This window comes from Chiloscyllium plagiosum, chromosome 11 (assembly GCF_004010195.1).
Source record: "Chiloscyllium plagiosum isolate BGI_BamShark_2017 chromosome 11, ASM401019v2, whole genome shotgun sequence".
In the NCBI taxonomy this organism is placed as follows: domain Eukaryota; kingdom Metazoa; phylum Chordata; class Chondrichthyes; order Orectolobiformes; family Hemiscylliidae; genus Chiloscyllium; species Chiloscyllium plagiosum.
The window spans coordinates 39,344,298-39,359,600 of record NC_057720.1 but is presented as its reverse complement, the minus strand read 5'-3'; the positions used below and the strand labels follow the sequence as shown (position 1 = coordinate 39,359,600).

Sequence of the window (15,303 nt, the reverse complement as noted above, 5' to 3'; positions counted from 1 at the left end):
GTTTTGATTTTATTTGATTTATTATTGTCATATGAACCTAGGTACAGTGAAAAGTTTTGTTTTGCATGCAATACAGGCAGATCATACCAGACAGAGTGCATTGGGCTACAGAACAGATTGAAGAATACAATGTTATGGCTGCAGAGAAGAACGAGATCAACGTTAAGTTGAAAATTTGAGAGGGCATTCAGAAATCTAATAACAGTGGGGAAGAAGTTGTTCTTGAATTTGTTGGTACGTGTGTTTAAGTTTTGTATCTTCTGCCTAATGGAAGAGGTTCGAAGAGATGATAACCGGTGGGAGGGGTCTTTAATGATGTTGGCTGCCTTCCTCAGGCAGCGAGAAGTGTAGATGGAGTCAATGGATGGGAGTTGGCGAACGTGATGGACTGGGCTGTGTTCGCAACTCTCTGTAGTTTCTCGTTTCTAGTTTCTAGTACTGTAATATGTCAGCCTCAGACATTAATTCCTAGTATATTTCTTATTCATTTGGTTACATTGCCATCTCAAAACTTACTTTACCCTGCAGTAATATTCCATCTGAACCAAACTGAAACATGATGCAACAAATTGGCAAAGCCTATTTCTCTGTCCACGTGACTTCTGGAAGTGGATGTCATGCAGCAGCATGGTTTTTGGTGTGTGAGGAAACCTGGGGCGGATGGTGAGATCGACTGTCAGAGAACTCTGCGATCACCAAGTCAGTTGCAATCTACATGTTGGAGACTGAATGGATGAATGAAAATCTGCTGTATTCTTCTGGCCAAAGCTTGGCCTCACAACTTGCTGTTCAAAACCTGATTGACTTTGTTTCTAAAGTGAAAGCATGAGTGAATCTGTGTCTCTGGTCTTATACACACAATCCAACAGTAGGGTCAATGCCAGACTCCCTGATGATTGCCTGAGCAGAGGCATCTACTTGCCCAACATATGTGAGGAATTATCAAGTGTCGACAAATTGCTTCTTTCTTATAGTCTCTGAGAAAAGAACACATATTAAAATATTAGCTACCTATTTTTCAAGGACTTTTTTTAAAGTTTTGTACAAATTTACTACTTTTAAAGAATCACCATTTAAATTTCAAATGTTTTCTTGGTAAAAATGGTTGAAAAGTCTTGATATATAATGTGCATTACCTTTCAATTCACTCAAATGTAAAGTGTATGCAACACTGATTTGTTTCAAATCAGCCTGTATTACTGTCTTATTTACTTTTATTCAAACCCCACCTAAAAAGTATTCCTCTTGGGACTTAAGAAGCCCCTCAGCACAAGCACATGTGGCTATAAGGTGTGACTATTTGTTTGAAGAGTGTTTCCCCCCACAATTATTGGCACAGGTTAAAAAATCTACAGTAGTCAGGTAGTTGCTGTAACACTTCATGATAAAGTTTGTATGTTGGCTCCCAAGACATAATCGCTGCTGAAAATGTGTTGCTGGAAAAGCGCAGCAGGTCAGGCAGCATCCAAGGAACAGGCGAATCGACGTTTCGGGCATGAGCCCTTCTTCAGGAATGAGGAAAGTGTGTCCAGCAGGTTAAGATAAAAGGTAGGGAGGAGGGACTTGGGGGAGGGGCGTTGGAAATGCGATAGGTGGAAGGAGATCAAGGTGAGGGTGATAGACCTCTCTGGCCTATCACCCTCACCTTGATCTCCTTCCACCGATCGCATTTCCAACGCCCCTCCCCCAAGTCCCTCCTCCCTACCTTTTATCTTAACCTGCTGGACACACTTTCCTCATTCCTGAAGAAGGGCTTATGCCCGAAACATCGATTCTCCTGTTTCTTGGATGCTGCCTGACCTGCTGCGCTTTTCCAGCAACACATTTTCAGCTCTGATCTCCAGCATCTGCAGTCCTCACTTTCTCCTCGAAGATTTTAACCTTTTCCCAAGACATAATGGTTAGTTGTGGTTTCTCTCATCTGTTAGTCTCATTATCCAAGGACCTGATTCTTATCAGTGTTTCTCTCTTTAAATAAACAAATTGGTTCAGTTTCAATGAGATATAACACCAAGACAGACCAAACATCTGATTTGAAACTAGCCTGAGGCTTGTCATAAAGTCTGATGCACTGCAATGTTTACTAGTCGCTTAAAGGGGAAGTCTCGCCTATTTAAAAGTTACAAGGCAGAAATAAATGGGAACAGCCTGCTTGTTACTCTTTCTTTGCAATGTTATAGTAGTAGTTGCAAAAGCATACTAGCACTGTACCTGAAATTATGGTCCTAATTTTGCAAATCCCAATTTTCCAAATGGCATTTTGAGCAATGTTTTGAGGCCATGGGCCATGTGCAGTGGTGTCATGAATAAATTCTGAAAATTGTCCAACTTTAATGAGTTCTGTTGGAGCCTGGCCCACAATCTAATCATTACCCATAAATGGTAATTTGAAACTGGAGAGTGGGTATTTGGAGCAGTATTTTCTTTTTGTTTCTTTATTTTACTCACATCACATTTTGTTCTATTTTAGTTTATATCGATGGGGAGGTCTGCCACTACTTTCTTTCACTGCTCTTGATAGCTGCAGGTATTCAGATCACACCATATAAAGAAATGAACTTGAATATCCCTTCAGACATCCTGAACATTTTGCAGATTTGGGGCTACATAGGGAATTTATTGAAGGGTCAACAGTCCCTGAGGCACTTTATCTAAACCTGTAATCCCAGGTCCTACTAAACCTATGGATTCCTGTATTGTATAATTATTGTATATGTATTTTACAAGGGACAACTTCTGAATCACTTGTCTTGTGAAAGAGGGACGCCGACTGTGGAGGAAACACTGTTTTCAGAAAGTTGGGAGTTTAGATATTGCAAAATTAACCTGTTCAGAAACTTTATTCCACACCTCTGGAGCAGATAGATTCAAACCTAGGTCTCTTGGCTCAAAGTAGGGGCACTATCATTGTACCACAAAAGTTTATTCAGAATTTCTGAGTACTCTTTTATTGCCTCCTCCATCTGCAAACAAAGCCTGCTGCATAATTCAGGCATACAGGAAAAGTACAAAAGGGTGTTTCAACAGTGCTTCATATGCATATCCCAAAGCTTGGTTGTAGCACCACCAGTGGTTAGCACTGCTGCCTCACAGCGCCTGAGACCTGGGTTCAATTCCCGACTCAGGCGACTGACTGTGTGGAGTTTGCACGTTCTCCCCGTGTCTGCGTGGGTTTCGTCCGGGTGCTCCGGTTTCCTCCCACAGTACAAAGATGTGCAGGGTCAGGTGAATTGGCCATACTAAATTGCCCGTAGTGCTAGGTAAAGGGTAAATGTAGGGGTATGGATGGGTTTCGCTTCGGCGGGTCGGTGTGGACTTGTTGGGCCGAAGGGCCTGTTTCCACACTGTAATGTAATGTAATGTAATTTATAGAGGAGAAAGTGAGGTCTGCAGATGCTGGAGATCAGAGCTGAAAATGTGTTGCTGGAACAGCGCAGCAGCTCAGGCAGCATCCAGGGAACAGAAGAATCGACGTTTCGGGCATAAGCCCTTCTTCCTGAAGAAGGGCTTATGCCCGAAACGTCGATTCTCCTGTTCCCTGGATGCTGCCTGACCTGCTGCGCTGTTCCAGCAACACATTTTCAGCACCACATTTATACTCATAATCACTGGACCCAAAAAGAAATTTGCATGACAGCAAGGAAAACACGCTTCTTCACCTTGATCCTGACAGCATAGACTTCTCATTTGGAGCTAGATACAAGGGATGGGGTTGGCTGATAAAACATGTAACTGATTAGGGATAGTCAACATGGCTTTGTGCTTGGGAAATCCTGTCTCACAAACTTGATTGAATTTTTTGAGGATGTGACCAAAACGAGGTCAGAACGGTAATTGTATCTATGGACTTCAGCGAAACTTTTGACAAGGTTCTGCATGGTAGACTGGTTAGGAAGGCTAGATCATATGGAATCCAGGGGAAGCTAGCCAATTTGATACAAAATGGCCTTTAAGATAGGAGATAGAGGGTGGTGGTAGGGGGTTATTTTCTGGACTGGAGCATGTGCCGCAAGGATCGGTGCTGGGTCCATGCTTTTCATCATTTATATAAATGATTTAAATGTGAATATAGGGGGTATGGTTAATAGATGACACCACAACTAGTGGACAGTGAAGAAGACTATCTCAGAGTACAATGGAATCTTCATCAGATGGACCAATGGGCCGAGGAGTGGCAGAGGGAGTTTAATTTAGATAAATGTGAGATGTTGCATTTTGGAAAGGCAAAGCAGGGCAAGACTTATACAGTTAATGGTCGGGCTCTGGGGAGTGTTGCCAAACCATGAGACCGAGGGATGCAGGTATATAGTTCCTTGAAACTGGAGTCGCAGATAGAGAGGGTGGTGAAGAAGGTGTTTGGCACACTTGGTCAGTGCATTGAGTACAGGAGTTAGGGTGTAATGTAGTGGATGTACAAGATGTTGGTGAGGCCACTTTTAGAATACTGCGTACAATTCTGGTCACCCTTTTATAGGAAGGATGTTGTTAAATTTGAGAGGGTGCAGAAAAGATTTACAAGGCTGTTGCTGGGACTGGAAGGTTTGAGCTAGAGGTAGGGGCTGAATAGACTGGGACTACATTCCCTGGAGCATCAGACGCTGAGAAGTGACCTTAGAGGTTGATAAAATCATGAGGGGCATGGATAAGGTAAATAGTCAAGGTATTTTTCCTAGGATGGCGATCCAAACCGATAGCATAAGTTTAAGGTGAGAGAGGAAAGATTTAAAAATGACCAGAGGGATAACTTTCTCATAATGAGGGTAGTGGGTGTATGAAATGATCTGCCAGAAGAAGTGTTGGAGGCTGATACAATTACAACACTTAAAAGGCATCTGGATGGGCATATGAATAGGAAGAGTTTAAGGTGGATATGGGTCAAATGCTGGCAAATGGGATGAGATCAGATTGGGATATCTGGTCAATATGGATGAGTTGGACTGAAGGGTCTGTTTCCATACTGTATGAATCTCTGATTCTGAGATTCATTTTAGCAATGTATTTGCTATGGTAGTTAGGTACTGAACTTACTTGGAAGATGATGACAATGGACTTTTAACAATAGAACATCAAAATTGGTTGCACACAAGAAAAGAAAACTATATGTATATGTCCGACAGTTTGAAAAAGTTTTCTCATAAAGAGCAAAAAGAGAGATTTAACTGTTCTTCTAAGCAATGTGCTTTCAGACACAACTTCAATGAAGTTTCACTCCTGTCTTCACTCTAACATATCTTATTCAATTGATGAGGTTGCAAGTATTTCTTTCTGTCAAATATCTGAACATGCACCAGATGTGATTGTCTTCAACTCTCTGTCTCTGTCTCTGTCTCTCTCTCTCTCTGACACGTACAGACATAGGCTGACTCATGAATTTTCTCACTGAATTGTAAGTTGCTTTGAGGCTGCTAAAGAACACATCTGCTAATGTGAATATTTCCTTCCAAACTGATCCTGCTTCTGGTATCGGAACTCTCCACCTATCTCTCCCTGGATTGTAAATCTCACCATAGTAAACAGGATTTGGAGAGGCTGGTGTTGGACAAGGGTGTACAAAGTTAAAAATCATACAACACCAGGTTATAGTCCAACAGGTTTAATTGGAAGCACTAGTTTTTGGAGGACCGCTCCTTCATCAGGTGGGTCTGATGAAGGAGCAGTGCTCTGAAAGCTAGTGCTTCCAATTAAACCTGTTAGACTATAACTTGTGTTGGGGGATTTTTAACTTAGTTAAACAGTTCAGCCATTATCTCATCAAATAGCTTGTTTAGTCATTAACTTTAATCCCATGATTTCTTGGAATTGCATCTTGACCTACCCACTGCTTATAAAACGTTTTTAACACTTAAAAACCATTGACCTTCACGGAACTCAAAGCCAGAAATCCATTTACCTCCAAATAATAGTAATATATTACACAATGTCCTCACACCCTGTTTGTAAAAATTGAAACAAAATCAAAATATTGCAAATGTTGGAAATTTGAAGTTAGAAATGCTAAAGGTACTCACCAGGTCAGGAAACATCTATGCAGAGAGAAAGAGAGCCAACGTTTCAGGTTGATAATGTGAATCTTGACAAAAGGTCATCGACCTGAAACATCACCCAGGATCCCGTGGAGGTGACTGACTTCTCAGCCTCCAGAACACGAGCCAGCTCTCTTTCTGGTAAGGTCAGGCACTTGACGGGCTAGCATTGATCCTTCTTCTGGGATCAAGTACCACTGTTTTTCCGCACTGAGAGCTACCAATTAGGCAGAGGCCAGCAGCTCTATTGTACACTTCTACAAAAGCGGTGGCTGCTTTTGGTATGACACCATCCTGAAACTTAGGATTGTCTCTGGATCCCAAGCCACAGATGAGTCTTCGCGACAATCACGGGCAGTGAGAGTCGCTCAGTTAGGTTCTAAATGCAATAAGCAAACAACTCCAACACCCAGGAAGACTCCAGCAATTATGCCAGAGTTGTGTTTCCTGCATGGCAAGTCTCCAGCTGCCACTGAGTTAGTACTGGCAACAGCAGGCTAAGGCTGCTAAGTGCATATTAAGGGCCTCAAATGGTCGTAGGGAGTGTCTCCATCTACCACCCTCCTGCCTGATTCAATGCCATTAACTCTGTTTTACTCAAGTTGAGTTTGAGATTAAACCCTTCAGACACAAATGATTGTTTAATATGTAGGAGAAGAAGTCAGAGATTAAGTGTAATCATCCAGCCAGTGATGTTGATCCACTGGACAGGTGACTCAAAAGTGCCTGCTGCCTAAAGTCATTTGGCAGTCTCCACTGCAGGATCACTTTCAGTTTGGGTCACTCTGACATGCTCACAATCAGTACAAAAGTGTGAGTTACAATGCAAACTGGATATTCAGCTTCATAAGTTAACTTGTCAAGTGCTGAGGGTTGTACTGGCAGAAACATCTTATGAAACAAAAACGCAATAATAAATTGTTCAACACCAAAACATGAATCCAACCACCCATGCATGCTTAATAAGGATTCAGATCAGGTATAATTTGCACCTCCATCTGTTAAAGATTTCTTTTGCTGTTCATCAAAAGTCATACTTAGTTGTATAAATAGTTAAAAGGGATTTGATACCTGTGGAGATTAGTCCTCACTGCGCTACTACTGAAACCATGACAGAATCCAACCTTGTAAGTCAAATGCATTTTGAACATTTAAGTGGAGTTGACCTGTTTTAAGTACTAGCTCTCAAGAGGGCAGCTTAAAAAGAATAATTTTCTTTGCCCGTGTCACTTGAATGTTCAATTTAATTCTCTGCTAACCAGTGGACAACAAGAAAAGAGAGTCAAGGGATTCAGGAGATAGTCGGGTTGAGTTATAACAATCAAGTCAGCAACTCATTACTTAATATACTGTTCCTGAATTGAGTCTGACATATAATCTATTCCAGTAACAGCAATTTTTGGAGCTAGGAGCAATTTTGTTGAGTTCATATTGGGACAGATTGGTTGAAATTCTGTCTGAGTTTAAATTGAATAAAAGGATGAGCTTTTAGGTTCACTATTATACCCGTAAGAACTATGATCTTTTATATTTGTGTCTTTTTTTTAAAAAATCCATTCATGAGATAAGGGTTTCGCAGGTCAGGCCAGCGTTTATTATCCTTAGTTGACCTTGAGAAGGTGGTGATGAGCTGCTTTCTTTAACTGCTGCCATAGATGCACTGTCGGGAGACCCATAAGACTGCGGGGGAGGTATTCCAGGTGAATGTGATTGTGTTCCCAATACATCTGCTGCTCTTGTCCTTCAAGATAGAAGTGGTTGGGGGTTTGGAAGTTGTTGTCTCAGGAGCTTTAGTGAATTTCAGAAGTGTGTCTTGAAGAGGGTACCCACGGCTGCTACAGAGCATTGGCGGTGGAGACAGTGGATGTTGTTGCCAATCAAACAGGCTGCTTTATCCTGGATGGTGATAAGCTTTTTGAGTGTTTTTGGAGCTCCACTCATCCAGGACCAAATCACTGCAGATGCTAGAATCTGTACTGCGAACAACAAATCCTGGGAATCATAGTGGATCAGGCAGCATCCATGGAGAGAGAGCAATCTAACATTTCATGTCTAGATGACTCTTTATCAAAGTTTCATCACACTCCTGACTTGTGCCTACTAGATGATAGAGAGTCAGGAGGTGAGTTAATCACTGCAGTATTCCTATCCTCTGACTTGCTGATGTAGCTACCATATTTATATGGCTAGACCAGTTCACTGCCTGATCAATGCTATTGGGGGATTCAGTGATGGTAATGCCACTGATTATCAAGCAGCAATGGTTAGAGTGTCTCTTATTGGAAATGGTCATTGCCTGACATCTGTGTGGCATGAGTGTTACTTGTCACCTTTTAGTCCACGCTGGATATTGTGTAGCTTCAGTATCGGAGATGTTGTTAACTGGCATGAATATTGTGCAATCATCAACAAACATCCTCATTTTTGATGTTATGATAGTGGAAAGGTCATTAATAAGGAACTGCTGTAGAGATGGCCTAGACCTGAGATGACTGACCTCCAAAGATCACAACCATTTTCCTTTGTGCCAGGTATGGCTCCAACCAGTGAAGAGTTTTCCCACTGATTCCCTTGTCTCCAATTTTATTATGGCTGGAGTCTTTTAAAACCCGTGGGTTACAAGGAGGAACTATTATTAAAAACAGGAATTTACCAGGATGTCTGCATAATTTTACAGCAAGGAATTTAATAGCTATTGTGATCTCTGTTTATGTGGCTAGGGTTCTTGCAATGAGCAGACAGCCTGGAGCTAAAGAGATGTTTACAAATGAAGCTGATTGATACTCCTCTCACTGAGCAGTTTGGAACTGGAAGCGAATTACAGAGACAGAGAGAAAGACACAGAAGAGCTGTTGTTCTCCCCAGCAGAAACTGCCTGTTCTGTCCAGTAAAGAAGACAGTTTAAATTTGCCTTTCCCCAGCAGATGCTGTCACCTGTGACTTTTGAATTGATAAATTGGAGATGTTTTCTATGTGAGTCAATTGCTCTGCTCTTCTTACAAGCCAATAGAAGCTTCCAGAAGAAAGACATCTGAACAGCAGGGGGCTCAGTGGTTAGCACTGCTGCCTCACAGCACCAGGGTCCTGGGTTCGATTCCCGCTTGTCTGTGTGGAGTTTGCATATTCTCCCTCTGTCTGCGTGGGTTTCCTCCAGGTGCTCCAGTTTCCTCCCACACTCTAAAGATGTACAGGTCAGGTGAATTGGCCATGCTAAATTTCCCACAGTGTTAGGTGCATTAGTCAGGGGTAAATATAGGGGAGGGAAATGGGTTTGGGTGGGTTTCTCTTCGGAGGGGTGGTATGGACTTGGTGGGCCGAAGGGCCTGTTTCCACACTGTAGAGAATATAATCTAGAGCTTGGCTTGCCAAAATCGGATCATCTCAAAATCGGAATCAGGAAACGAAGACTATCAAACTGACTTATGAGTTTTTCTAACTCACCAATTATTTATTTTCCCTGTTTGTTTGTTTGTGTGTGTATATGTAGAATTCTATGAGGGGATTAGAATTTTAGTATATATTCCAATCGTTTATATCTCTTTATTTGTCACTATGGTCTAATTACTTATAATAAATAATAATCCTGATTCAGCACAGAACGTGGCCCAAGTCTTCTATCAACCTAGTCTGAAAATCAGATAAATTGGGATGCTTTGTGTACTTCCTTAAAAACAAATCTCTACTATCTGGTATGAGCATGGCTGAATTTATGGTGCGGTATCCCAGTGGGTCCTAACAATCTATTAAAAATCTTAGCCCAATAATGCCTTGAGACATTATGCCATTGTAATGTTGTGTCTGCAATATTACCTTAGTTCTTCCACATACATATCAGGAAATTTTGGATGAATTAAATGGCCTCATTATTCCTAGCGCACCATAATATCCTAGGACGTTTTACACTGCTCCACAAAAACAATGAAAAGTTAATTACTGTAACTACATTGCTCCTCAGGCAAGTCAATACCGGTTGTAAATTTCCAGGATTGCATGCTAGCTCTCTTCTCCTAAGCATTTAGGCTGAAAAAAATGGTTTTAGTAGGTTTTAAAAGAATGTAACATGAATTGTTTGAGTGCTGCAGCTGATTGCATCTTGAACTCAAATAATTACATATTGCTGATCAAGTTCAGCATTGTACAAAATTTTATGACTTGGATCATGCTACTATTGAGCTGCTTAATTGATACAAATGGATCAAACCACTAGCTGTATAACATGAGGACACTTGAATGACAACTGCATTTGCTCTAGTGTATTCACATTACTTTTACAAGAAAGTTTGTATGTTTATAAAAGGAAGATTGGGGCACAAAACTGCACAATTCATTCAGTACTTGATGTTTGTGCCATTTCAGGAAATTCTGATGCCTTGTATCTGTATCCAGTTCCTACCTACAAAGCATTATTTCCTATTTTCAGCTTTTTAGATAAATTCTTATGCCAGTACTATAATAGAAACTGTCAATGTAAATTTGTCACATCATTGTACCATCCACTGGTCATGGCTCTGTATTTTTATATTCTGGTTACTTAGACTATGCTGCGTGAAATTATCTGTACACAAGCCAGGTTTTGCTATTCAACTCTGCACAATCAATTATTTTCCACATATTCTACAAATAAGAATGGAAACTATGAGGTTATAATAAAGCCAGAATTACACTTGGTCAACCTCACCTCTCCAATCTCCATCCTCTAACTCTAGTAACTGCAGATGACAGTTCAATCATCATGTGCTGTACCATGGGAAATAGTAATAATAATTTATTATTGTTACATATATTTATGAAAATACAGTAAAATGTGTGTAGGTTGCCATAAGCCAGAGCCATTTTAATTACATAATTATAAAAATAAAATAAATCATACAAAGTTAGGACAGACCTAATTTTTTTTGTTCCATACATGGCTTCTTGATTTTCTAGTGGCTGCAGGACATTGCCACACTACATAGCTGCCAAACTATTCCCTGAGGATGCAACACCAAGGAGGAAGCACTCTGAAGCAGCCCCACTACCTCTGATTTAACCCAGAACATCGCCTTTGCCAAAGCTGGCTCATTGCTGCTGGTACTCCCATCGCTGCCGTAGCCAGGAGACTGTATCAATTCTTGAGGACTGGGGCCCATTCTCAACTCCTGAGGACTGACAGCCCGTCCAAACTAACTTCTGAGGTTCAAGGGATCAGTCACTCCAACGCTATTGCAGATGCTGCCAAAACGCCAACGGAAAAGGACAGATCTCAGTCCATCGACACTGGAGCAGTTGCTCAACATGTGACCGCCATGGCCACGAGGAATGTTCCAGATCCACCACTGAACAGCTCCTCCAACCTCTCTCCACCACAGCAGCCAGAGAAAGATGAGAAAATGAATCTGATTTAAGAGTTAAATGAAGAAAAATAAAATTTAAAAAAAGGACGCGGTTGGTCATGCAAGAGGGAGCGGATGGGCCAGGAGCTCAAACACCTCCTACCCTGCTGCCTCCATCGTCTTAACTAGAAATCATCATTATTATAATCATTTTAAGGATTATTGAATGGGCTTTGACTTAAAATGATTCATACAAATGAAGATGCCAAAACTGGATTTTCTGTTACTGTTACAAACTCCAAGTTTATATAGGAAAATTAGTAATCAGCAAGAGTAAAGTATCTTGTCGAGAGTGATCATCTGAAAGTGGTTGCTGTGGTTTCATTTAAAGAATAAAGAACTTTTGGGGATAAATTGTTTGGCAGATCTGCTCCAGCAGTGTTGACCTCTCGTCAAATTTCACAGCCCTTCAACACAATCATTGATCAAACACCCACTTCATTTTCCTTTGACTGAGATGACTACGTTTCTCTCCTAACATGATTGATGCCAAATCAATACAGATCAATTTTAGAGCCTGTGTGTGTTACACCCACTACTATAATGTTCCAGATAATCAATTAACTGGGCATCTGTACCCTGAAACATGAATTTGGAGTTTTATGAATTCAATTGACACACTTCGTATTCTACTGGCTAAAACAAGATGATAATGTCTCTTATAGAAGTGTAGTGTATTTATATAACAGTGGTGCCTCATAAAAAAGACTACTATTGTAAAACAAAATGGCAGTTTCCTCATATTAATGAACAAAAGAAGGCAGAGATAGAGGAATGTCCTTCATCTGTTTCAAACCACCCTATCATCAAGTTTCTACTTTGGAACTATTTAATTATCCCGATTATTTTAATTCCCAACTGTATGAGAAGTAACCAGTTTCCTTCATAGGGCTTCAGCTTAATATTATTTATCTGCGCGGCTGTTCATCAAAGTACAAGCCTGCTAATTTTAAATGTAAAAAAAAGTTTGAATATTGTTGAGCTTATTTATCCTTTATGTGAAACTGGTGCACAACCATTTTAGTGATTTCTTCCTGTATTTTCAGAGTTTCCCCAGTGGTTTAGAGAGGGAAAGCATTACCCAAAGCACTGTCACTATATACCATGATGCATTGTATTTGATTTTCAGTCTGTGCTGACTTGGCAAATCTTTGCCTTAGGAGTAATAGGTGCATTATAATTAATATGAGAGAACAGCTTGCCAGCATTCACATGTAGATTCAATATTAAGAATGGCCACAGGGGTAAATTACCATAATGCCGATGGTACATTTTAGTATTTGTGCCTTAATATAAGAGACAGTATTTTGAGGAAAGAAAGTGAGGAAAATAAGGGCAAGTATTGATTTCACATTAAACCTCTAATGAGAATACATTCAGTTCATGCATCCTCTATTCACACCTCAATAATCTAAAATAATCCTTCGCTGCCCTGTTGCGAATCCTTCCTCATGCCTCTATTTTAAATGCTGCAATGTACCTACACATTGTACTTCATGTGTAATCTTTTTCCCTGATTGAAAGAATATTATCTCATCAATTTAACCCAGTTATTTCAAAATGTACTGCTAATCGTGGATCAATATTATTTGTTGGTGAGTTGAAAGTTCTTGATATCAAATGTTAGTGGATACTATGAGACTAGTAATATGTGAGCATTTTGCTTCAATTAATTCATTTTTCTGAGTGTTGTACTTTTAGTAGTATTTTTAAAACCTAACATCCAATAGCCTTAGACAGACACTGTGGGTGGAAATTCCTCCTCCCTGCTGCAGTTTGGACAATGATGAGAAAGCAGAGAAAATTGAGGATTTAAAAATCAGAATCTGCTAGTGAAGTGGCGAGGACTAAATAGTCCAAGGTTGGAGGGGAGGAGGGGGGTGGTAGCGGGTAGACAAAACATTTCACTGCAACCAATGTCAAACCTGCAGTATGTACCAGCAGGATATGCTTCAACAAATTAGCATGGCTGAAAATCAGAGGGCAGCCACTCTTAGTGGGTCGCGAGGTCTACAGTCTGTCAAGTGGTCCACTACAGGCAGTTGAGGGTATTGGGAGCTCTGGGAGTTAGGAATCTGAGAGGTCATGGTCTCTCTGTATTCCAAATGGGGAGAGTGTAGAATTTAGAGAGACACTGGTGTTACCACACTAGTCATCCTCCAGATCACATCAGTTTATTTCCTTCCTCGTGATGCAGAAAGTCAAGCAGCCCAGGTAGTGTGACCCTGCACCAACACTGGCTTCCCCCAGGGGAAAGGCAGCATCAAATGCATCCAAGACATTATGTAAGTGCCCTAACATCAATCTGCAGAGTTCATTAACAAAAAAGCCTTCCAGTCCATGTATGTTAAATTATATATGACCATCGATGCTAAATTCTGGAGGTCTGTGCAAGATATTGTGTGAGTCGGCATAGTAACTCACAGGTTCCTGGATCCTTCCAAGGTTCTTAGGCCATGTAGGGTTGGCTGATGGGGAAAAAGGGGTATGTCCATCAAACATGGCTCACAACACTTTTATGAAATCTCAGACAGACGCAGGGTGAAAATACAATGCTGCTCACACTTCAACCAGAAAAGGTGCCCCGCATCATTATGCCATGCTGTGCCCTTCACAACTAGAGGCAACAAAGGTGGAATGTCCTTGATGCAAAGGAAGTAGAAGATCAACAGAAAACCTCAGAGGATGAAGGCTAGAATATTGACCAGGAGGGTCAGCCAAGAACAGATAACGAAGCAATGCATTGTCAAGCATGAAAAGCCAGAGAGAACCGGTTTGAAAGCCACTTCCAGAATGAATGAGCTGGGCTTGGAGTTTACCAACAGAATCTTAAACAATTAAATAATATGGCAAGTAGCCCTTGTTTTGTGTAAAAGACTTGTGAATCTTATTATTTTTGCAATTCTTTGAACTTCTGTGTTGCTACTTAAATGTAAAATTATCCATCTGATTGTATGCGCAATAATTTTGGCTGATCCCACTTTCGAGTATTTACACTTTGTGTCCTACTGACCATTAAGGAAGAAGCAGCAGTCAGTGATGGTAAAGGTAATGGTAACTAACGGTAAAGGCTGCCATCAGGATAACCTGATAGTCAACAGGTTGAGAGGAACCTTGAGGGATTTCCTCTTGACCCTTGCACCATCAGTAATGCTTAGCTATTTCATTGTCTGCATCCACAAAGTTCCCCTGAATCTTTGCGCATCCTCTAGGATAGTATTAAACTTTCAAGCGGCAGCATATTATGCAGCTTTGCTTGTCAGACCATTGCTAAATGAAGGAGAATGGATGTGTGTATTGCCAGTGTATATCTCCCAGCCTTGAAATGGCAGCACACTCCCTTGAAAAGCTCATAGAGTCATCGAGCTGTACACCATGGAAACAAGATCCTTCAGTCCAACTCCTCAATGACAACCAGATATCCTAAATAAATCTATTCCCATTTCCCAGCATTTGACCCAAATCCCTCTAAATATTTCCTATTCATTTACCCATCCAGATGCCTTTTAAATGTTATAATTGTACTGCCTCCACCACTTCCTCTGGCAGCTCATTCCATAAACACACCACCATCTGCATGAAAAAGTTACCCCTTAGGTCCCTTTTATATCTTTCCCCTCTCACCTTAAACCTATGCCCTCTAGTTTTAGACTCCCTACCCTGGGGAAAAGAACCAGGGGCATGGATACGCTCTTCACCCTATCCATGCCCCTCATGATTTTATAAGTTTCTATAAGGTCACTCCTCCGCCTCTGATGCTCTAAGGAAAATAGCCCCAGCCTATTCAGTCTCTCCCTGCAGCCCAACCCTTCAACCCTGGCAACATCCTTGTAAATCTTTCTGAACCCTTTTTTAAGTTTCACAACATCCTTCCTATAGCAGGGAGATCAGAACTAAATGCAGTATTC

The 15,303-nt window shown here is 40.9% G+C and overlaps 1 protein-coding gene across 1 annotated transcript in view; it reads left to right on the top strand.

The window, feature by feature from the left end:
• The window catches only part of LOC122554316 (phosphatidylinositol 3-kinase regulatory subunit alpha-like), a 475,560-nt gene extending 464,567 nt beyond the window's left edge, over positions 1-10,993 (top strand). The window contains exon 8 of the mRNA XM_043699150.1: positions 10,950-10,993. Within this exon, the coding sequence (XP_043555085.1) occupies positions 10,950-10,978 (29 nt within the window). The 3' untranslated portion in view covers positions 10,979-10,993. The remainder of the gene's footprint in view (positions 1-10,949) is intronic.
• Positions 10,994-15,303: the final 4,310 nt, after the last annotated feature.